Here is a 22,919-nt window from a genome sequence, read left to right as displayed (position 1 = left end):
AACCTCATCTTGTATTTCAACTGAGTTGGGAGGTTGTACAGAGATATTTGGATATTCTCCCACCATCCATTTTTAGCCACAGAGATAAAAAAAAAAAAAAAAAAAAAAAAAAAAAAAAAAAAAAACAAGGCACACATGGTTACTTTTTTTTTTTTTTTTTTTTTTTTTTTGAGATTTACTTATTGTATGTGAGAACACTGTTACCGTCTTCAGACACATCAGAAGAGGGCATCAGATCCCATTACAGATGGTTGTGAGCCACCATGTGGTTGCTAGGAATTGAACTCAGGGCCTCTGGAAGAGCAGACCTCTTAACTGCTGTCCCACCTCTCCAGTCCCACATGGTTACTATTTGTATTAACAGACAACAGTCTTTTTTGTAGCCCAATCCTACCCCTGTTCTATGTGAAGCTGGGGATCAAACTTATGACCTTCTTTGGGCTAGGTAAGCACTATTACTGAGGTACACACAGCTCTAGCCCCAGCTCTTTGCTGAAACCAAAAATTCCCACTTCACTTTATCCTTGACATGGCCTTAAAAGCAGCTTCAGCCTTCCAGTTTTGTTTGTTTTTAATTAATTAAAAAGGATCCACTTTAACAGAACTCTTCAGGTTGGTACTGGCAAACATTAGAAAAAGTATAGAAGATTAAAACTTTTTCCTTTTAGAATCCAAACTTTTATTTATATTTCTGTCTCTCCCTGTTTTTCTTTTATGCGTGTGCCACATGTATGGGTGCCTGGAGGAGCTCAGAGAAGGTGTTGGAGCTGTGGTTGATGGGAGCTGAAGTTAGGACCTCAGAAAGAGCCAAGAGGTCTCTTAGCCACTGACTTCTCTCTCCAACCCTTCATAACTTAACATTTAATTTGAAGATAATTATAGATTCTACAAGTAGTTGTAAAAAAGGATACAGAGAGATTTCCTTTCTCTTTTAATAACATTGCTAACATTTTAACATCAGTTAACATCTTACAAAATTGTGAAAGTGGCAACCAGAACATTGACCTTGACATAATACAGCCCATTTCAAAATGGTGATACAGCCAGAACACTGACATGGGTAGAGCACCCATTTCACTCTGAGTCCCCATTCTACTTGTACTCCGTTGTTGTGTGCATTTCTTACTACATATGTGGGTACTTTTTTCCACCATTGCTGTTACAGAAATTTCCTATCACAAGGATGCTTGGTATTTTTCTCTTATGTAACTGTGCCCACTTCTCTCCTCCCCCTACGTATCTGTTCTCCATTTCTATAATTTATTATTTTAAGAATGTTATATAAATGAAATTTCACAGTATGTAATCTTTTGGAACTGAATTTTAAATTTTATTTTAAGATTTAATTATGTGTTGAGGGTGGGGCCTCAGTTTTGCATGCGTGTGGGTGACCAAAGAGACCAGAGATGTCAGATCGCCTGGGAACTCTAGTTACAGTTAGTTGTGGCATGGGTGGTGAAGTCTAGGGTCCTTATACGTGCTTTTATTTGCTGACCCATGCAGCTCTTTCCTTTGTTATATAGGGTCCACTCTGTACTTTATGTTAACTTTGAATGCAAGAAAATACTTTTGTCTCAGCCTCCGAGTGCTAGAATTACAGGTCTGAGTTAACCTGTCTAGAAGTAAGACTGACTTTTTAAAACCTTAGTATAACCCCCCTTGAGATTCTTCCAGCTTGATGCATGTGTATCCAATAGTTAATTGCTTTGTATTGCTGAAAATGTCCAGCTTAATATTTTCTTTGTTTGAAAGCTGTGTCATCAACTATCCAGTTTCAAATTTTTTCCCTTGTCTTTCCCTAGCCTCCAAGACTGGGTTTTATGTATACCAGGCTAGCCTTGAACTCCCTATGTAGTCCATGATGACCTTAAACTCTGACCCTTTTGATTACAATACAGGAATGCACCTCCAGTCCTGGTTTAAGTGATAATGGAGGTCAAGCCTGGGAGTATCTTTCTGCTAGGCAAGCACTTTGCTGAGCTAGAGCCTTGGCCCTTTGCTCTTTGGATGACCTTAAAAGCAGCCCCCTTTGTCTTGACAGTTTTTCTAGTAGACTATTTTGTGTGTTTTGTTCTTACTCTTATTTTGTTTTTGTTTATAAATGATTCCCCAGCTTTTTTTCAGTTTTATTTGGCATTTAATTATTACCTTTGCTTGTGCTTATATTCATTTGTATTTAAAAATAAGAATGAATTTGTTTTTGTAACTTTTGCTGCTTTCTTTGAGGGTACCACTTCAGTCAGAAGTACCTAAAACATATACATTTAACATTAGCTCAATGCTCCTATGTTCACTTGGTTTCTAGGTCTATTCTGGATAGCAGGTTTTGTGAAGACATTTATTCTTTCTTGGACCTCAGATTTCCCAGACATCTCATGGTATTTCCTTTTATATTATTCTTTATTGGCTGCTATTTATTCTCCCTGTATTTTGTACATATCTGACTGGCCAGTTGGTGACGCCAGGTTTTTTACCTCCGACCTGAAAGTTTGGAGTGTTTGGATTGTGTTGAAATTCTATATTCCTGTTTTATACCTGTGATAAGATGATTTCTTACTACATTGATCTCCCTCCCTTCATTCCCTCTCTTGTCTATCTGTCTCTTCTCTGGCACTTTTAATTGCACAGGTTGGGCAGGTAGTCTCATTGAGCTGTACATTTCTGGCTTTTTCTATTTCAAGACACGGTCTCCTTACCATGTATTCAAGCAGGTTTTGAATTCCCTGTGTAGTCCAAAGTGACCTCTAATTTATAGTCCTCTTGCCTTGGCTTCCCCTCTACTGAGATTATTATTACACTCCAGCGTGCGTGTGTGCGTGTGTGTGTGTGTGTGTGTGTGTTGCGTGTGTATGCGTTTTGTTGTTTAAGACTGTGTCTCTATAGCCCATTTTGGCCTAGAACTTGGAGTAGTCCTGCCTCAGCTTCCAGCATGCCGAGATTACTCATGTAAAATATCATGCCAAATTTTCATCCTGAAAAGATCATTTTAGAGATAATGATTTGACCCTAATGAAGTTACTTTTTATTGTCAACTGATTTTTTTCCGTCGGTACAAATTATCTGGCTTTTATAGTTATCTAATTATCACTTTTCTGGTGATAGAGATAGTAAAATTGTTGTATTTTATAGTCTCATGATAACATCTGACTGAATTGACTGACTGATCTTCCCTTAAGAATGAAAATAGAGGTCTATAGTTCTGTTTCACGTGATTATATGTTTTTATCTTGAACATGAGTTTTTTTAGAGAGATGCAGTTCTAGGTATGTCATGTGATTTTTGCAGCTCTTCTGTATAATATGTTCATTTGGTTCATTCAGCCAGAGCTGCAGTTTATCCCACCTTCTTTAATTCATTCACCAGCGTGTAGAATACCACTGTGTTCCAGACACAGCAGGAGGAACACAGATAGAGACCATTGCTTGAAAGAGGCTAATTACAAGATTTGTATTAGTATTTGTTTGTTTATTTTCATTGCTATTTAGAGCAGATCAGGAGTATTTAGTGAAGATTGTATATTTATATTTAAAACCATACACTATTATAAATCAAATACATATTAAATTAGAAATATTACTCTACTAAGTTAAAGTTATGCATAATGACTTGATTTCTGCTTTTCACTTCTTGACTCTGGTAAACAGTTGTATATTGCTTGTTTTTTTTGCTCATAAAATGTTCTTAATTGATTGTGCTAATAACTAGAGCATTGTGAACTAACTCTAATAAGGTCTAAGGTATAGAAAAGAAGGTTGGACAGTGCTTTCTTCTGTCAGTTGGCTGTCACTGTCTTGAGGAGAGTCTTCAACTGTGAAGCAAATGAGAAAACACAGACAGGGCAAACTTATTTTCAAGGTTTTTAAAGAGTCTCTTTAAATGAGAATGAGTGTTTGTTTTTTTCATACAGTGTTTTTTGATGGAACAAGAAGAACAGTTCTTGTGTGTGGTTATTAATTATCTCTTACCTAAAATGTTTGTGACCAGAAATCTTCCACATTTTGAATGATTTGAGGTTTGCAATACAAATTGATCATTCCTAATCAAGAAAATTTGAGATTCTGAGTATATTTTACAGCATTTCAGATTTTTAAAGTTAGGAATGTATAGCCTGCACTGCAGTATATTCATTATGTCATATTCTTCCCAGAACTCTGATTCTAAATTTCTATTTTGTAAACAAGGAATCTGATACTGGAGAGGCTAAATGACCCGCTTAGTCTCACACATCAAGGAACTGGTAGAAGCAGGCCCCAAAGTTTTTAATTTTAAGGTAATTGCCTATTTTGGATCTGTTATTGATGTTGTTCTGTTTTAAACTGGCCATTTCTCAGTGTGTCCCAGGACAGTCTCCAACACTCCTAGGCAGTTTAGCCTTAGGCTCAAGTACAGAGCCTACAGCATGTACTAGTGCCATATCTCGTTATTTTCAATCATTTGAAACCTGGACACTTTTTTCCAGTTACACATGATTTAAAAGTATGGACAAGTTTTTATATAAAACTCAAACTATTTACTTTCTTCTCAGTTTACATTATCTGTGATATGAAAATTAGAGTAGGGATGCTGAAGCTTTCTGGAAAGATTAAGGGAAGTGTAAAAACTGCTGTTCGAGGACATACTTTTTCTATTTTTCAGGTACAACATTACATGGACAAGGAAAACCTAACTGCTCTTATGTAGTTTATAGGATCGTCTGTTTTGTTCATAACTTGAAACATGTTATTATTGAACAGACTGAGTAGATATTTCATAAGTAATACATGTATCAAGTACAGTGGAGTGAATTTAGATTCGAAAATTTGACATTGCAGCTCAGAATCTTTTACTTATTTTTGTAAAGTTGTATTATTTTTTTAAGTCACCGTCTTTTCTACTAATTTATCATCTTAAGATGAGTAACCTAGTCTTTCATAGGTTGTTTAGTTTTGTACCTTAGAGGTAAAATGGAGATACCTACCTTGGATTTTTATTTATTTATTTATTTATTTTTGAGACAGGTCTCTAAATTATGTAACTCTGGCTGACCTAGAACTTACTATATACACTAGGCTGGCCTTGAACTCACAGAGATACACCTGCCTCTGCTTTCTGAGTGCTGGGATTAAAAGTATATGCCACCATGCCCAGGTTCCTACACTGGAATTTTGAAGATTAAATAAACTACTCAAATAGAAAGTTAATTTTGTGCATAATACTCAGTTTATGAATATATTGTTAGGTCACTACCAAAAGACTTGTTTTGGGATACTTGTATTATAAGAAATTCCATTTTGACTTTCAAAATCAACAATGTTTGCCAGCCATCACTAGCTAGTATGCCTCAGTAATCCTTGTGACATTCTAGTTTCATTCCCTAAAGATTGGCAGATTCAAAACATTCTTGTTTTCTTTCCTTCCTTAATGTGCTAGAATTGAACCCTCTAGCACACGAAGCATACATTCTCAGCTGAGTTATACTTCCAGAAACTTCTCTTTTGATCATAAGCATGCAACATAATTCCAGGAAGAAAATAAACAGCTAGTCTGTGAACACTTTTACATTTGTGCTAGGACTTTAATAAAGAATGCTTTCTTTGCTTACTTATTTACCATTGTTTTAGTATAACTGGTTGCTGTTCTACTTTGCTGGTTAGATGGCTCTTAACTCTTTTGTTTCCATTTCTTTTAAACAGGGTTTGTGGATGCACTTAGATGTTTGCAATGAGCACTGTGGCTGGCATGCCCCAGTATTTTGGATACCAATGCATAGGACTCCATAGTAATCGGATTTACCAGAGGCGAACGTCATGAGCATAGCGATCCCATTGGGGGTTGATACAACAGAAACATCCTACTTGGAAATGGCTGCAGGCTCAGAGTAAGTATTTAAACACAGGTATTTAGATAGGGAAAGGCATAGTATCTCATGCAGTTGTCACATCCAAATAGTGTTTATTTACATATGTTACTTTGCATTCTTGGTTAAGATATCAGAAATTAAAAGGGCAACGAACATTTAAGATTACTTTCATAAATAACCTTCCTTCCAAAATTCTGTCTTTTGGGAATTTGTTTTTTGTATTTTCCACTTACAAAACCTCCCCATTTCAAGAAAATGGTTTTTCTTTTGTGTTGCATGAAAATATGTTAAGAAAGTATTAACTGTAAAAGTTGTTTTTATCCTGCTGGTCTCAGAACCAATTTAGAGAATACTCTGAATAGGAAGTAGGATAAAGATTGAAATAAAGGCACCAAAACAGATTGTGTTCTGAATTTGAAAAGGAGAGAATTGACCTACGCTGTTGATCTACAATTATTCTGATCAGTAGCCATTAGACAAAATTGGGCTAGGTTGAGGGTGTGTCTGTATGAATAAAGAAGTTGGAAAAACTGTTAGAGATAAAATGCTAGGCAAGGAGCTTTCCAAGCTGCAGCAGTTGGGGAAACAGAGCAGCTACTCTCTGCACTGTTACCAGTTGGTTCTTTACCATCACTTAACTCTTAGTAGGCCAGACCTAAAAGCTACTCATTACAGTTAGCTGCTTGTATTTTTCAGGTTCAATATAGGTTCCCTTTTCTTTAACTTACTGACATTTCTCAGAGTCTGTTCTGCCCCAGCACATTCAACACATATTATTTTGATCAATGAAATGCATACTTAACATTGAAGCCAGAGTCTGTATAGACTCCATCCATCCTTAGTCTTACTTAAAACCATTTCTGCCACTCTGGCCACTCCTTTGCATGTTTCCTAATGACACTGGGTAGGTGGCATAAAGTTTAGTGTCTAGTAATTTTGAGGTTTTGTTTTTTTAGAGCCATTTTTCACTCATAGCCCATGCTAGTACTGAACTCTTGATTTCCCTACCTCAGGTTCCCATAGTGCTGTGTACAATCATCCCTAGCACTGGACACTTTCTAAATGATAGGAAACTGTAACTGAACTTGGCATTAGGATATTTATTTTATCAAGTAAAACTTTGGTTATGACATGGTTTATAAGGACGAATCTACTCACAAGCTGTGCACATACTGTAAATAAACATTGTATTTGTTTTGACAATATTTTAGTATAAGCACTTGATCAATTTTAATAGATTAAGTAATTAAATAAAGATTTTAATAGTTTAAAACAGAAAAATGAATGGAATTCTAATTGATGGACCTTCTTTCCCCTAGACCAGAATCCGTAGAAGCTAGCCCTGTGGTAGTTGAGAAATCCAACAGTTATCCCCACCAGTTATACACCAGCAGCTCCCATCATTCACACAGTTATATTGGTTTGCCCTATGCGGTAAGTGTCGCACGGTTGTTCAGAAGGACTTCTGTAAAGCTGGAAGTAGAAAGTAGTGGATGTGTGTGGCATTGTGCTTAATATAGCTGGTTCTTATTTTCTGTGTAATTAAGTGTATAGTCTATACTTTAACTTAACTATGCTATAAGGGAATAAAATTCTGTGAAAGTATTTAGTTATTTTCTAAAAATTATTGTATTTATGTTGGTATTTTTTAACCTCAGTGAAAAACACTATGGATAAGGTTACACTGTACTATTATTATTATTAATTCTCAATTATATAGTAATTAGTAAATTATGTAGTTTTTTTTCTAAAGGTTTATTTTTATATTTTCTTTGTTTTTGTTTTTTGAGACAGGGTCTCTGTATAGCCCTGGAACTAGCTGTGTAGATCAGGATAACCTTAGACTCAGAGATCTGCCTGCCTTTGCCTCCCCAGTGCTGGGAGTGGCACACACTTGGCTGTTACCATTTTTAATTATGCATGTGGGTATGTGAAGTATAGATGCTTTAGGAGGCATTGGGTTCTTTGTAGCTGGAGTTACAGTGGTTGTGAGCAGCCTGATGTGGTTCTGAGAACATAAGCTGGGTCCTCTGGAAGAGTAGCATGTGCTCCTTCCTAATTGTTGAGATGTCTCTTTGGGCCCAGCTTATTGTTATGTATCACTTTATGTTGAATATATATATTAAACAAATAAATGTGTGTGATTTCATATATATATGTATATGTGTATGTATATATGCTTATTTAATCTTTAAAACAAACTTTTGAACTTTTCATTCCTGTTTTACAGCTGATAGAATCAAAATGTATTCCCTTAATTTATTTATTATTGGAGGTCCTGTATTTGATTCAGAGAGTTAGAGGACTGGTAGATACATTTGTGATTACTAGGAAAGTATAGTTATGACAGATTATTTAGATGAGAATAAAAATTACCAGAAGTGGGAAATCCTATTTTACAGTAATATTTTTGCTACTTAACTACATTTGTCTGGGAGAATAGGCTGTGTACTATGGTTCATGTGGGTTCTCTCCTTCCATCACATGGGTCCAAGTATTGAATTCAAGTTGCTAGGCTCTATGGCAAGCACCTTTGCCTGCTGAGCCATCTCTCCAGCCCAGTTCTTGCTATTCTTTAGCTTTTCTATTCTTGTGGAGTTTGGGTTTTTGCCCTTATTCTCACATCACAGGCTTACTCTCTTCTTGAAAGCAAGACTGTGAACTCAGGACTGGAAATGTAGTTTCTGCTGGGGACCAGATATCGTGTGATGTGCAGGTGATTTCCATGTACTGGACAGTGACATTAACTTACAACCGTGATTTAATTATTAGTTCTATGTCATTATTTTGACAGTATTAAGAAAGAAATGGACAGATTTTATGTTATTAAGCATTCAAATTTTAACTTGCCTAGTTTATATTTTTGAAATATGTATTTTGTGCTTTTTTGTTGTTGTTGTTGTTCTATTATTTAGGACCATAATTATGGTGCTCGTCCTCCTCCAACACCTCCAGCATCCCCTCCTCCATCAGGTCTTGTTAGCAAAAACGAAGTAGGCATATTTACCACTCCTAACTTTGATGAAACTTCCAGTGCTACTACAATCAGCACATCTGAAGATGGAAGTTACGGTACTGATGTGACCAGGTGCATATGTGGTTTTACACATGATGACGGATACATGATCTGTTGTGACAAATGCAGGTAAATATTTCACACCATGAGTTCATGCTTTTTAAATGCTTTTAACCTTTGATTGTTAATTTGGAAATGCTAGTTGGTCACATTTGAAGGAATTAATTCCTCTTTTAGGTAAGATGCCTGCCTCTATGAAGATGCAACTTATTTTACTTAGGGGGAAAAAAGCCCTTAATTCAAAAGAAGCTATTTTAGAGCTAGAGAGATGTCTCAGCAGTAACAAACTAATCTTGGAAAGGATCCAAGTTCAGTTCCTAGCACCCACATGGGGCAACTCAAAACCATGTGCAATTCGAGCTACACACACACACACACACAGAGAGAGAGAGAGGGGGGGGGGGGAAGGAGGGAGGGAGAAAGATGAAATAAACAAACTTTTAAAAAAGTAAAAGAAGCCGCTTTATAGTTTATTAGAAATCCCTTAATTCATAATTAAATATGAATTAAGCAATAATTAGTTTTGAACTATACTACAGGATCCTAATCAGTGTTTGATCATATTTTCTCACAAACTTTGGCTTGAACCTTATAGCACTCTGGAGTTTTCTTGAACCAGAACCAGTCTCCTCCTCCCCAACCATGGTTCAGCCACCAAGAATGGCCTCCTCCTTTAGAGAAGGTGATTGGGACAGAAAATGGGATTTCTTTTCTTCCTCCCCACTTTCTTTCTTTCTTCTGTTAATCTCTCTGTGTGTGTCTCTCTCTCTAACACACACACACACATACACTTTTTGTGAGAATATAGATAGAACAATAGGATTTCAGCTTTAAAGTTAGTAAGTGCATAGGATGGGAAACACATTATAGAAGTCAAGAAAGTTTTATGGCTTCACAGAATTTCCTGGTCCTGGTCCTTAGGGCATAGTTTCATTATCTGATTTGGTATAGCATGGCTTTATAAATTCATATTCGAACATGAGTTAAGCTGCAACTGAGAGCCAACTGTAAATTTTTTTGCTTGTAAATTGTTCCATTAAATGAATAACTAGATTAAATGAATAGTCTCTAAGTGTCATTGATAGAAATGTATGATTTTTAAAAGTTCATTTATCTCTGTCAATAAGTAGGAAATTAATTTAGAATGTGAAATTCAGTTTTCTTAAAATAGAATATTAAATAATTTTATTTTAATAATGACATGCTGTGGTATGTTTAAAATTTAGAAATACATTCTCATTACCTGTGATATTTATTTTAAGTAATGACTGATACATTTACTGAGGAGGCAAATTTACGAAAGTAAATGACTTTGGAGATGTATTCTCTGCCTTGTATTAGAAAATATCCATTCTTATTGTAGTCACTTATATAAAAGATCTCTTAATGTGATACATTTCTGTATAGCAATATTTTTATTGAAAGCATAAGCTAAGGTATGATTTTCTTTTGATCTAGTTACTCAGATTGACGTATAATAAATGGTTATCACTACTTGGCATTCATGCACATATCCCTAGGGGGTTTTGGTCTGTTGGTTTTATTTTTTATAACTATCTACACACTCTTGAATGCACAGGTTTTGGATTATTTTAGGTATTTGGCTTGAAGTGACTCTTTTACTATGACTTCTGTCTGTGTAGGTCTGTCACCTTCCCCAACCTCCACTTTTCTACTCAGCCTATTTTGTTCTCTAAAGACTAATCTTTTTCTCTCTTCCTTTGTTTACATTGCTTCTTTGCATTTTTTCCATGCTCCTATTCCCTATAATCACTGTTTTGACTTCTGACATCTAGAATACTGTTCTTTTATTTTCTAGCTTTGCTTATATTTCCTGTGTGACATAACAGCTTCATAAATCTAACACAATTTGTTATTTAGATCTCCTCGGGGAATCTCAGTTGAGAAGTAAAAAGTAACAGTACCCTTTAGTTTAGTACCTTTCTATTAGAAGTGACAGTACAGGGCTGGGAGATGACTCAGTGGCTGCCCAGACTGACAAGCTGAGCTTATTCTCCAGGACCCACATGGAAGAAGGAGAGAGCCAACTTCAGAAAGTTAGTTGTTTTCTGATCTCCGCGCTTGGGCTATGGCATGTGCATGCACAGACACTCATAATACACAAATGCAACTTTGAAATAAGTGGATGAAGTAGGTAGTACTATTTCTTATTCTTTTTAAGATTTCAATTTTGAAGTTAAAAAATTCAAATTCAGTTTCAAGCACTTGAACTTTGTCAGTGACAACACATTAAGAAGTTTGCCTCATACTTTCCATATATTTTATTAAAAGTAGTTAAACTGAATTTCTTTCCAGTGGAACACCTGTTTGATTCTTTGATGTCTTTGGAATTGCTATAGTTCTATTCTTTCTAAGTGTGAAGTATCTTTGCTATTCTTTCTTCCTGTTTCCTTAGCTTTCTGTTAACACTTTATGCTACCAAAATTGTTAAATGTTAACAGAAGATATAATTCATCTTTGCTCCTTTTCTCTGATTTCACAAAAGAACAGTTCTCTTCGTGTATATTGACCACCTTTTGATCATCTTTTCATAGCTGATAATTGGTAAATGTTTCAAGGATACATTTTCTTCCTGTTTTCCCAGATAGTTGTTAGGCTGATTTTTATGTAAGGGCTTTAGTATACTCACCTTGTATAAAAACCAAGTTTTTAATAATATTTTAAACCATTACTTTTTACATATTAAATTGCATTTGCTTTAAAAATTTATTTTATGTATTTTGTAGTTGTCCTATTTTTGCATCTCAAAAATTTTCTACCTAAAGAACTATTTCAGTAGGCCTTTCTTAAATGATAATTCGATAGAATATGAAGTCATAGCTAAAGAATGATTTCAATGCTTTGTGCTCTTTTTGTTATATTTTGTTTTTTCTTTTTAAGTGTTTGGCAACATATTGACTGCATGGGGATTGACAGGCAGCATATTCCTGATACATATCTATGTGAACGTTGTCAGCCCAGGTAAGTTACTACTATACCTGATAAGACTTTCAGACATTTCACTGTAATTTTTTTTCACAGAAATTTATTTATGAGTTTCAGGTGAATGAAATTATGAATTATTTTTTGTTTTAACATGTACTTTTTTTACTAAATCAAGAACTTTCTTCAAAAAAAAAGAACTTTCTTCATTGATAGTATATTGCTGTTTACTATATACTTTCAACTTCATTAGCTATTAATATGAGAGAGTTTTCTTTTTTTTTTTAATCTTCTATGCATTTGGCATCTTTTGGCAACATCATTAGAATTTGGTATGATTGTGCTGGTTTATAATACAAGCCATTTGAGCAGCTGAGGCAGGAGTTGAAAAGTTCAAGGTTTGGTAAAACAGTAAGTTCAAGTTCAGTCTAGGTAACTTAGTGAGACCCTTCCTCAAAATAAAAGCAGAAAAAAAGTATGGCTTGGAGGAATGTGGTACAGTACTTGTATAGCATACATACCGGAGGCACTTAGTTTAATTGAGTTCCCCAGAAAAGGGAGTTGGGGTATGTAATTTTATGGTGATAGAGTTCTCCACTGGCATGTGAGAGGCACTGAGTTTAATACCCAGTGCCTTTTTTCTATCCTCCCAAAATGAATGATTACTGGTATATAACCCCTCTGTATGTAACATGTCTGTTTGTAGATTCAACCCCTTTTCCATGTGTGTGTATGTGTGTGTTCACAGTTTTTTAAACACATAGTAAAGGTACAATGTCTCTTTCACATAAGAATTTGCTTCTTGTGAGGTTCTGGAGAGATCAGTACGAATTACAAGAAGAATGCCGCTTATCCTTGCCACAATGTATTAAAGCTTATGGTCACAGCAAGATCTCTTACGTGGCAGAGAATACGATAGGTAGCTGTCTACATGCACCTTTGGAAAGGAGAATCTGAGTTAGGGTGATAGGAATGAAGCAAGAGACAGACGTGTATGTGGAGCAAGAGTGGGTGATCTGAAGTCCAAGAAATACTTATCAGATGCAGAAGTGCACACATGAAGAAAAGTTGTAGGAGAAAAAGAAATTGGAGGGGATTCCATGGTCTCAACTCGATGGAGTAGAGTACATACAGCTTTACCATGGTGAATATAAAAAGACTGTAAAAAAAAAAAAAAAAGACTGTAAGAGGGCAGAAAAATCAGATGTTCCTGGGATCTTGTTCTGCTCTTGATTTCTTACGCTTGTGTTGTCTGTCAAGTGAATTGAGATAAGATGGTGGACTGTAGTATAGAAAACAGACAATTTATTTCATAATTAATTGAGGCATTCTCAAAGATGAGAGTAAGCACTGACCAAACAGGTCATTGCCTGTTTTGTTTTTAAAGTCATTATTACGAAGCCAGGCAAGAAGGACCCTGCACCTGAGTGATGGAGGAAGACGGGTCTGGGTTGAAGGTCCAGCTTGGCTGCACATATTTGTTTGAGCTCAGCCTTAGACTACATGAGATCCCTGTCTTAAATGATACCATCATCAACACATCTTTTTATTATAGACATTTAAAACCCAGTTAAAATAGGCTGTGGGAATGGCTTACTAAATGTTTGATTTACATATTAAAAAAAAGATGTACATTGTCACATGACTTCTAACCTAGCCCAGGGACGGCAGAAACAGAAGGATCCCTGGGGCTCACTGGCCAGGCCTGTCTAGGTTAACTGGTGAGTTGTAGGCAGATAAGAAAGTTTCAAAGGAAGTAGATAGTCTTCCTGGGGATGATCCTGGAAATTGTTGTCTGCCCTCTACATGTATGTGAACCTTTGTGCTCACAAATGACTGTGTACACACATTGAAATAATAACAACAAAATGCACCTCCTTCTGAAGTAAAATAGTAGAAAGAACTCACATGAATTTATACTTATAATTGCAGGTCAAATTAAGAATATAAAATTTTATTTTACATCTGCATATTTTTATAGTACATATGGGTGTATGTCTTTTTACCCAATTTCTCAACAAGAGAAGAATAATTAGAATATTATAATTACTCAATTGATTAATTCCATAGAATAAGTATAGTAACTACAACACTAGCACACTAATATAATTATGTAAAGCATTTTAGAACTTTTACCCTTTGTGGACTATACCACTGAGGGATATTATATCAACTTATATGCTGCCAGGGCTATGTTGATGTCTGTGGTCTGTGCTGCTGCCTGAGGACATGTTGATGATATCTGTGGTCCATGGGGCCACATGTAGATGTCTATGTTTCATGCTGCCACTCGAGGCCATCTTGGTGTCTGGTGTCTATTACAGTCAGTGATGCCATTGGGGACCACAGAGGCTTTGTGGATGGTCATGGACCATGCTGCTTCTAGAAACCATGTGGAAGTCCATGATCCTTGCTGCCTTTGGCTGTTACAGGCAAGGAAGCTTCCTTTGCTATGTCAATGACTGCAAACTCATAATTGAGAATGAGAGAAATTTAGGGCTTCTGTGACAGCCTCTCTTCATTCCACAAGAAAAAGGGGAAACTGTCTAGACAGGAAGCGTTAAAGAAAGTACTTAAAATTTGTGATTAAGATGCTTAGGTGTGGCTCTTCACAGTTGATGCCTCTGGTGACAGTGGGGTAGGGAAGAACTCAGTCATTTTAAGGGACTAACCACTGGGAGTTGGATCATGCCAGTGGGCAAAACAACTTTGACATATATATATGCATATATTTTTTTTTCTCTCTTTTGGTGGGAGGGCAGAAGGGTAGGATGGTAAACCTGGAAGTAATGTAAAGCCTGTGTAATTAGGTTGCTTTGTATGTAGTTCCCAAATAATCAATAAAATATTATGTTGGGAAAATTTTTATTGTATTTAAAGTCTCTTGATAAGAATGTCACTAACTAGATTCACACTTAGGTTGCTTAGATTATTAGTTTCATTTGCACTATTAGTCTTATTTTGCATTTCTAAGTTAAGCTTTAAATTAATTGCAGATTTACTTACACAGATAACTTGTATTCTTACTTACCTTTTTATAGTGAGAACACCTTGTGATGCTGTCTATACAAATATTATCATTAGATGTTCACATTTTGATATCATTAAATAGAATAGTCATCATTGCAAGGACTCTTTATCCTGTCTTTATCCCTCTCATTCCTAGCCTTTAGCACCCACTAATTGATACTTCATTTTGATAATTTTGTTATTTTAAGAATGGGAATCATACAGTATATGACCCTGTATGCTTTTGAACTCATTGTGCTTCCCTGAGAGAGATTTAATGTCCTTCATGTTTCATTACATTCTTTTTCATTGCTGGTATATTCTGTGGTATATATGTATCATGGTCTATTGATAAACCTCCATGGGTGTATATTTGTGTTGCTTCCCCTTTTTGGGGAATTTTAGTACAAACTTAAGATTTTTTTCCATGCCAATCTATAACTCAATTGTGTGAAGGTTGCAAGTTTAGTGTAACTTTCGAATGTTTGTGTTGAGGTTTGTCTTTAATTCCAACATTTGGGAAGTAGACACAGATGAATCTCTGTGAGTTTGAAGCCAGTCTGGTCTACATAACAAGTTCTAGGACAATGTGGTGAGACAATTTCTCAAACAACATAGATTTTAAAAAATAGAAGAAATTAATGAGGACTGAGTGTGGGTGGATGCTTATTCAGTATGTACAGTGCCTGGGTTCCCAGGACACAAGGAATGAATGAAGGAACGAATGAACAAACACTAAGAATGTGTGAAGAATCCAATTGGGTTAGATTGATTTCTTGAGAGTCTTAAAGGTTAGGCTGCTTCTACCTCACAAGTACTGAATTATAGAGATACATTATTACCCATGGTTCCAGTTAGTTGTTAATGTTAACTGCTTTTTAAAAACATAACTTTTGCAGTTACACAGCTTACTGTAAGAAATAATTGTACTAAAGTCAGATATATAACAAGGGGTATTCAAGTAAGTGTTCTCCCTCATCCTCTCTACTCCAGACTCTTTTCAGACGACTTTTCCTTCCACTGCTTCTTTTCTTACACACAAACAGACTGTGAAGGTTCTCTTCTTACTTGGGGAAGCAGAAATCAGATACAGAGTACATTTCCATTCTCTCCTTAACATGCTGAAAAGCACTTCAGAGTAGGATAGAGATTAACTTTTCTCTTCAAGAACTTTTCTGTCTACTATGATTTATTTTAGTCATTCTTGGTGACCATTTGTTTCTGGTCTCGTATGATAATGTTCAACTTAAAGCTTACCATATATAGCTGTACCCCTTCCAGAATGAGTGGTGTAGTTTTGAGTGCCATCAACAGCAGATAAACAAAGCTGTTCTCTCAATCCTCTCAGTAGAGAATTGACAGACTTGGGGTTAGTCAATTTTATTAGGTAAGAAAGACTAACTTCACCATGGTTTTACGTGAACTTTCTTATCGTGAGTAAAGTTTTTGACTTTATGATAACTGTTAGTCTTTTGATAGACAGTTTCACCGAATTATTTTTGTTTTTCTGAGGTAGGCTATCGGCAGCATATACAGGTCAGCCCTGAATTCCTTACATAGCCCAAGCCTACTTGAAACTCAGCATCTTTGTGCTGCAGTTCCCAAGGGCTGGGATTATAGCTATGTTTGATCTTGTCCACCTTGAACACCTTGACAAGGAGATTTTGATGGAGCAGTGTCTGTTGATGAATTCCAGAAAAATTAGTTAAAACTGACATAAGCCATGAATTTAAAAGGATAGTGAGCTGAGAGCTTCTTACTGCCACACTATGCTGTGAGCCTGGCCACAGGCCCTTAGTGTATTAATGCACAGCCTTTGTTGACTTTATAAACACTCAAGTCTAGAGCCCTACTCTCATTCATATTAGAATAATCTAGTGTATTTGGTTTCTCTATACAATAAATAATTAGCTTCTTTTTTTCTTTTTCTTTCTCTTCTTTCCTTTCTTTGTTAATTTCTTTATTTCTTTCCTTCTTCCCATGTCTTTCCCCTCCTTGAGATATGGTCTCACTGTGTGGCTTGGCTGGTTTGGAACTTTCTTATGGAACTTACCAAGCTGGCCTCAAACTCACAGAGATCCTCTTAGCTCTGCCTCCCACCATGCTTGGAAGACCTAATTAAGAGTGGAAGTCATATTTTGAAGAAATTATTTAAAACTGGTCTTAATTCAATGTGGCAAGCTGTGGTATGGTGGTACCTGCTTCTAATCCCAGTGCTTGGGAAGCAAGAACACACATGCTAGTACACTTTAACTTTAACACCTAGGAAGCAGAGGCAGGCACATCTCTCAATTAGAGGCCACCCTCAAAAAATAAGTGAATACTTATTAAGAGTGGAAATGCATGTAGTAGCTTACAGCTGTAATCCCAGAACAGAGCAGCTGAGACAGTTTGAAGCAATCTGGGCTACTTAGGCCCTGAGACCCTACCTAAATATGCAGTATAAATAAGTAAATCATGGAAATAATTTAAGGCATACTAATTTACTATCATACATTACTTAAATCAATTTGTGGTTTTTAATTATAGTTGCTAATGTGGATTTTATTTTATTTTATTTTGCTATAAATTCAAATTAGAAAAATGTGCTCACTTCCTAGTAAACATTATTTTCTTAGTAGAAAGAAATGGATTAAAACTGTTCCAGTGTGTGTGTGTGTGTGTGTGTGTGTGTGTGTGTGTGTGTGTGTGTGTGTGAGAGAGAGAGAGAGAGAGAGAGAGAGAGAGAGAGAGAGAGAGAGAGAGAGATCATATATAACCTGTCAGGCAGAGGATGCTGCACATAATTTATATTTATTCAATAAGAACATAAAGATTATGAAATTCATCACATGTAAATCATCTTCATATCTAAGCTTATGGAAGTTTATGTTAATGTCTTAATATAGGAGTTTGGATAAAGAGAGGGCAGTACTACTGCAACGCCGGAAAAGAGAAAATATGTCAGGTATGTAAAAAAGACCGTTCTAAAGTCAGATTACTGTGATTTAGAAAATATGTGATCTGAATATTTTTAATTAGAATAAAAACACCTGATTTTTTTTTAATTTTAAAAAAATTGAAAGAAAAAATTTTGTGTGTGCATGAGTGGTTTACCTACATGTATGTCTGTGTAGCATGTGTGCCTGGTGCCCTTAGAAACCATAAAAGGAGGGTGTATTGGATGCCCCAGAACTGAAGTTATAGTTATCAGCCCCATAGGCTTGCTGGGACTCAAACCCCAGTACTCTGGAAGAGCAGCCAGTACTCTTAACCTCAGAGCCATCTCTCCAGCCCCCAATGCCTTGTTAATAATGTATTTTGACTGTGTATCTTTATTATAATCTCAAGTATAGACCTATGATTACAGAATATGCATGTTTATATTTTAAGAAACATAATAACCAGAACAAAGAAATCAAAAGTTTAAATCACCTATTAGTCTCACACTTAGGTAATATTTAAAAAAGTAAGATATGTTGGTTGGAATAATGATCTATTAGTATACAATATAAAATAGTATTTAAAAAATTTTTTAGAATACCATGTTATAATTTTGTATATGCTGTAATTTTTATGTTTAGGATTTTTCTTTTGTTTTTGCTTTTTTAGATAGGGTCTTCTGTGCAGCCCATGTTGGCCTGAGCTTTTTTGCCTTGAATTCGAAGATCCACCTGCCTCTGCCTCCAAGTGCTGGGATTAATGGCATGTTTGCATGTGCAATCCTTTTGCTTCCCAAGTGCTGGGATTAAAAGCAGATGCCACTATGTCCCAGCTTGCTATGTTTTTAATTTTGGAGCAGGACCAATTTTAAATAAACATTTTTTTTTTTTTACTCAGCCCTTGCTCCTTGGTGGACATTATGGTTTGTTTCCAATTGTTTTGTTATAAAAAGTTCCTTTGATTAAACAATGGTGCATAAGTTTGCTTTTATGCCATGGAATGACAGGCTAAACTTTTAAGTGAATATCTATTTTTTTATAGGTATGGCCATAGAAAATTTGAGTTCCGTTAGTCGAGTGTACTCTTGCCTGTTTCTCCAGACCAGCAGGGGCCATCAGACATCCTTAATGATTTAGTGTGTGTATAAGAAAAGCATGTAGTTTACATTTCAGTGTATCTTTCAAGTGAATGACTGGAGTGAGAAAATGAATTTATTCTTTAGGAACAAGGAAGTCATCCTTTGTTGGGTGGAGTGCTGCTTTCTTATTCTGCTTAAAATAGAAGTACTAAAGTGCGCTGACTTTGTTTCTCATCAAAGATGGTGATACCAGTGCAACTGAGAGTGGCGACGAAGTTCCTGTGGAACTGTACACTGCATTCCAGCACACTCCAGCGTCAGTCACTCTGACAGCCTCCAGACTGCCCAAGGCCACTGATAAAAGAAGGAAAAAATGTACGGAGAGAGAACAACACTTTCCAAAATGTAAAAAAGTACGTTTTTTGCCTTTTTATTTCAGACGAGTAGATAAGAGCTGATAGGAAGCTGAGTTACAGGCAAGACATGACTGCAGGGAGAGCATGGATAGCAGCTAAGTGTGGAAAGATCTAGCAAGTTTGTATTTTAAAATGTTAAGCAATCTTATTTAGAAATTGCAATGCATTTAAAGACTGGCATGGACTACAAGAGACATTGCTCATTGCTCTGGCATCAGTGTTCTGAGATGAATGACAGACATTGTAAATGCCTAAGTGAAGCAGAACAGACTGAAAACAGAAATCACAGCCTTATATTTAATAATTACTAGGTAAGGAAGCATGTAATTATTACTTAGAACTGTTTGTAACCTTAATAAGATTCATTGTTAATAAAAGCTTCCTAATTGCTGAATTTCTTATTTTTCTTTTATATTTTATTTGATATGAGATCCAAAGATCTAATGGCAGGCAACAGTTTATAGGCTAATGTTTCATTAATTTGTTAATAACAAATTCTCAATGGTGGTACATAAAGTCATTGTCCTATCAGATTATAAAGTGAAGACATTTTATCGAGTATTTTGTTCTGTTTTGATAAAGAAACATACACTATTATTACTGTCGTGCAAATATATTCATTATTAGGTTACAGTTACCTACAGGAACATAATCTGTATGGTTTTAGCCAGAATCAGTAATTATACCATGAGTAACATAGGTGTGTGGGTTAGACCAGATCTCATAAACACGTGTAAGTATACTCTGTAATTATACAATACAGACAGCTCTAATAATGTGTCCCTGTTAATTAATGTGGAAATATTCATGTAGGTAAAAACTGAAGAATGGAATTGTATTTACCCATTGCAGACAGTCGGCTGTTTGTACAATCACCAACAGTTGTCACCCTTCTCTGTTACACTGCTTATTTCACCCTTTGAAACAATCTTGCATCTTCTTTTCTTTTCCACTGAACTGACAGGAGTGTTGCTTTTCTCCAGCAAATACAAATACAGTCGGAAGTGGCCTTGAGCTTTTTATTTCAGTGTTCAGCCCCATTTCACCACACTGTGCTCATCTCTGTTGTTCTCGTACAGAGATGACATGTCTTTCCCTGTGTATGTAGAGTCTGACCTTTGTTTACAATACAGGGGTTCACTGATAGGTTACTTAACTGAGCCTTTTGGGTACTGTGTTTTCTTTGTTATTTATATAAAAGTTACTTAGAAATTTAATTCTAGCATATTTATTTTACTGAGTTTAGTTTAATAAAGCATAGATTGTGTGTTTTCTCTGAGTGAAATGATGAGTATTCAAAATGAATAAACGTGAATCTTGATTGTCATTTATCTTAGAATATTGCTGTATATTATAAATAGTACTTGCCCAGACATTGTCATTAGTACTTGACAGCAATTATAGAGTCCAAGAACTGGGCATAAAACTCCTCATTGTATGTTAGTTTTTAATATGGGGACACTGTCCAATAAAAATATGTAGCAAAAGAATATAGTTTACTTTGTTTTCGGTCTACTCTTATTTAGTTGTTGAAAATTAATTAGTCATAAATTTTTGAAGAGATGACTGTTTTATAATATTTATGAAACCTAATAAGGTATTGGCAGCATCTTAGTAATTCGGATTTGATATGAAATGTTAATATCCACACATTAAAAGCGTTCACTGTGACTACCTTACAAGGAAGAATTTAGTGACAGCACAGATTAGTTTTGAGTGTCCCCATATCAAAAATCTGAAATAGTTGTTAGAAAGTTTTAGAAATTAGAACATTCTGGATTTGAATTATGATTTTCAAGTTGCAGTTTAATCTAAAATCTGTCAAAAGAAAAACAGTCTAAAAGACTTCTAGGCTCAAATTTTTGGATACGTGATGTTCAACCTGTACCCTTTTCCTTCTCCAAAGACTCAACAGAGAAATAACTTTTTTCCAACAAACAGTTTAAACTTGGAATGTAAACCTAGTGGTTAAGTAAGCTAATGATCTTGGGACATCCCACCTAATTTCAAATCTTCATTCTTTTCTGTTGTTTTGTTTCTGAGACTAGAGTCTTTTTGTGTGGTCTTGGCTGGCCTGGAATTCACAGAGATCCACCAGCTTCTGCCTTAGGGTTAAGGTTTAAGGCTCTGCCGCTGTGTGCATCAAATAGCATTTTTCTTCTTGTTTCCTTCTACACCAAACTTGTCTTATCTTCCTTGATATTGTGTGTATGTCTATATGACTGTCTCACCAGCATAGACAATATGATAGTACTTAGACTCTGAAATCTGTTATTGTATTGAGTCTTTGATAATCAGATTTATTCTCAATAGCTCTATTGAGTTTTCTGTTGAAAAATCTTAGTATATCTTCAATCATTTTGTTATTGTAGATTTAGTCCAAGTCCCCACTGTCTTGTCTTTCACCTGTATAGTTGATACCTGCAATTTGATTATTATGATATTCAGCACATAGAATATTTTTATTATATACATACTTTACTGTTCTAAAGAGTTAAAATTTATTTGTAGTAGACTTTTGGTATAACTGTATTCACTTCATATTTGCCATTGTCCCAGCTTTATTGCTACTGCCAGATTATTTCACTTCAGCAGAATGCTTTAATAAACAGTTGATGCTTGCTATTATATCCATGTTTGGGGGTAAAAAACTAACTTAATTCCATGCTTATTTTAGGCCTTTCGTGAAGGATCTAGGAAATCATCAAGGGTTAAGGTAAATATATTAAATTAAGGCATTATTGTTAACTAGTGCTAAATCAAGAGCTTTATAGTTGCTGCTTATTTATATTGGTCTTTATATGCTCTGTGTTGCTTGGCAATTCACTGCTTTTACGAGAAGTAGACCCTTAAAGTTCTAAGTGGATTAATAAGTCAATTTTTGACAGTTTATTGATGTTGTTACAACATTAACAAAAAGAGGGAAGAATAAATGTAAATATTACAATTGAAATAATTGAAATTTCATTTGTCATTGTATTGCATGTTTCTGATACTACTAAAGTGTATTAGTACATGCTACACATTAACCCATTGAAAACTGCACAGCTGGAATTCTGAGTTAGTCACACTGAACAGTGGACTGTAAAGCCACCATAATCTCTTATTGTTAATACGGGCTAGTCATGTGGACCTTGAATTAGTTAGCATGCATCTTCAAGGTTTTGGAACAGGGTCTCACTATGTTACCCAGGGCTGCCCTTGACCTCACTGTGCCTTGAATCTAATCTCAGCATCCTTACTCGCTAGAGTTTGCAGGCCTCTCCTACCAGACCAGCTTGGTTTAAAACTGGAGAGATGGCTCAGTGTTTTAGGAGTACACACAGATTTTTGAAGTTAAAATGAACAAGTTTACTGCTATGATGTAGGTATATAGGTCTGTAGAATCAGAAGTTTCACATGCTGGCTGTTTTTTGTTGTTTTTGTTTTGTTTTGGACACTAGCTGAGATTGATCTAACTTTCAAGTGTTTTAATGTTCTTAAATTGGCTACTATAGTGACAGTGACACTAGGAGTAACACTTGCTCTTTCAGTGTCACTTGTCCTTTATCGGTTTCCATCTTACTTTCCTGGTGTGTAGTATAAAAGTCTAATGGGCTAATTGATGATTTTTTAATCTGTATCATCTTAGATAGG

General features: G+C 35.5%; 1 protein-coding gene across 6 annotated transcripts in view; it reads left to right on the top strand.

Annotated features, from left to right (window-relative positions):
* Positions 1-22,919, top strand: part of KMT2E (lysine methyltransferase 2E (inactive)) — a 58,176-nt gene that overhangs the window by 9,852 nt on the left and 25,405 nt on the right. For 3 of the 6 annotated variants that reach the window (XM_080936374.1, XM_080936375.1, XM_080936370.1), the window contains exons 2-8: positions 5,673-5,857; positions 7,159-7,273; positions 8,755-8,984; positions 11,817-11,897; positions 17,756-17,814; positions 19,108-19,280; positions 21,961-21,999. In XM_080936374.1, the coding sequence (XP_080792500.1) occupies positions 5,787-5,857; positions 7,159-7,273; positions 8,755-8,984; positions 11,817-11,897; positions 17,756-17,814; positions 19,108-19,280; positions 21,961-21,999 (768 nt within the window). In that variant the 5' untranslated portion in view covers positions 5,673-5,786. Of the gene's footprint in view, positions 1-2,305; positions 2,379-4,181; positions 4,271-5,672; positions 5,858-7,158; positions 7,274-8,754; positions 8,985-11,816; positions 11,898-17,755; positions 17,815-19,107; positions 19,281-21,960; positions 22,000-22,919 lie in introns of all 6 variants that reach the window. The other 3 variants (XM_080936372.1, XM_080936373.1, XM_080936371.1) reach the window with 3 other exon arrangements.

This window comes from Micromys minutus (genome assembly GCF_963924665.1).
Source record: "Micromys minutus genome assembly, chromosome: 23".
Lineage (NCBI taxonomy): Eukaryota > Metazoa > Chordata > Mammalia > Rodentia > Muridae > Micromys > Micromys minutus.
The sequence above is the reverse complement of the archived record's forward strand: the minus strand, read 5'-3'. Positions and strand labels throughout refer to the sequence as shown.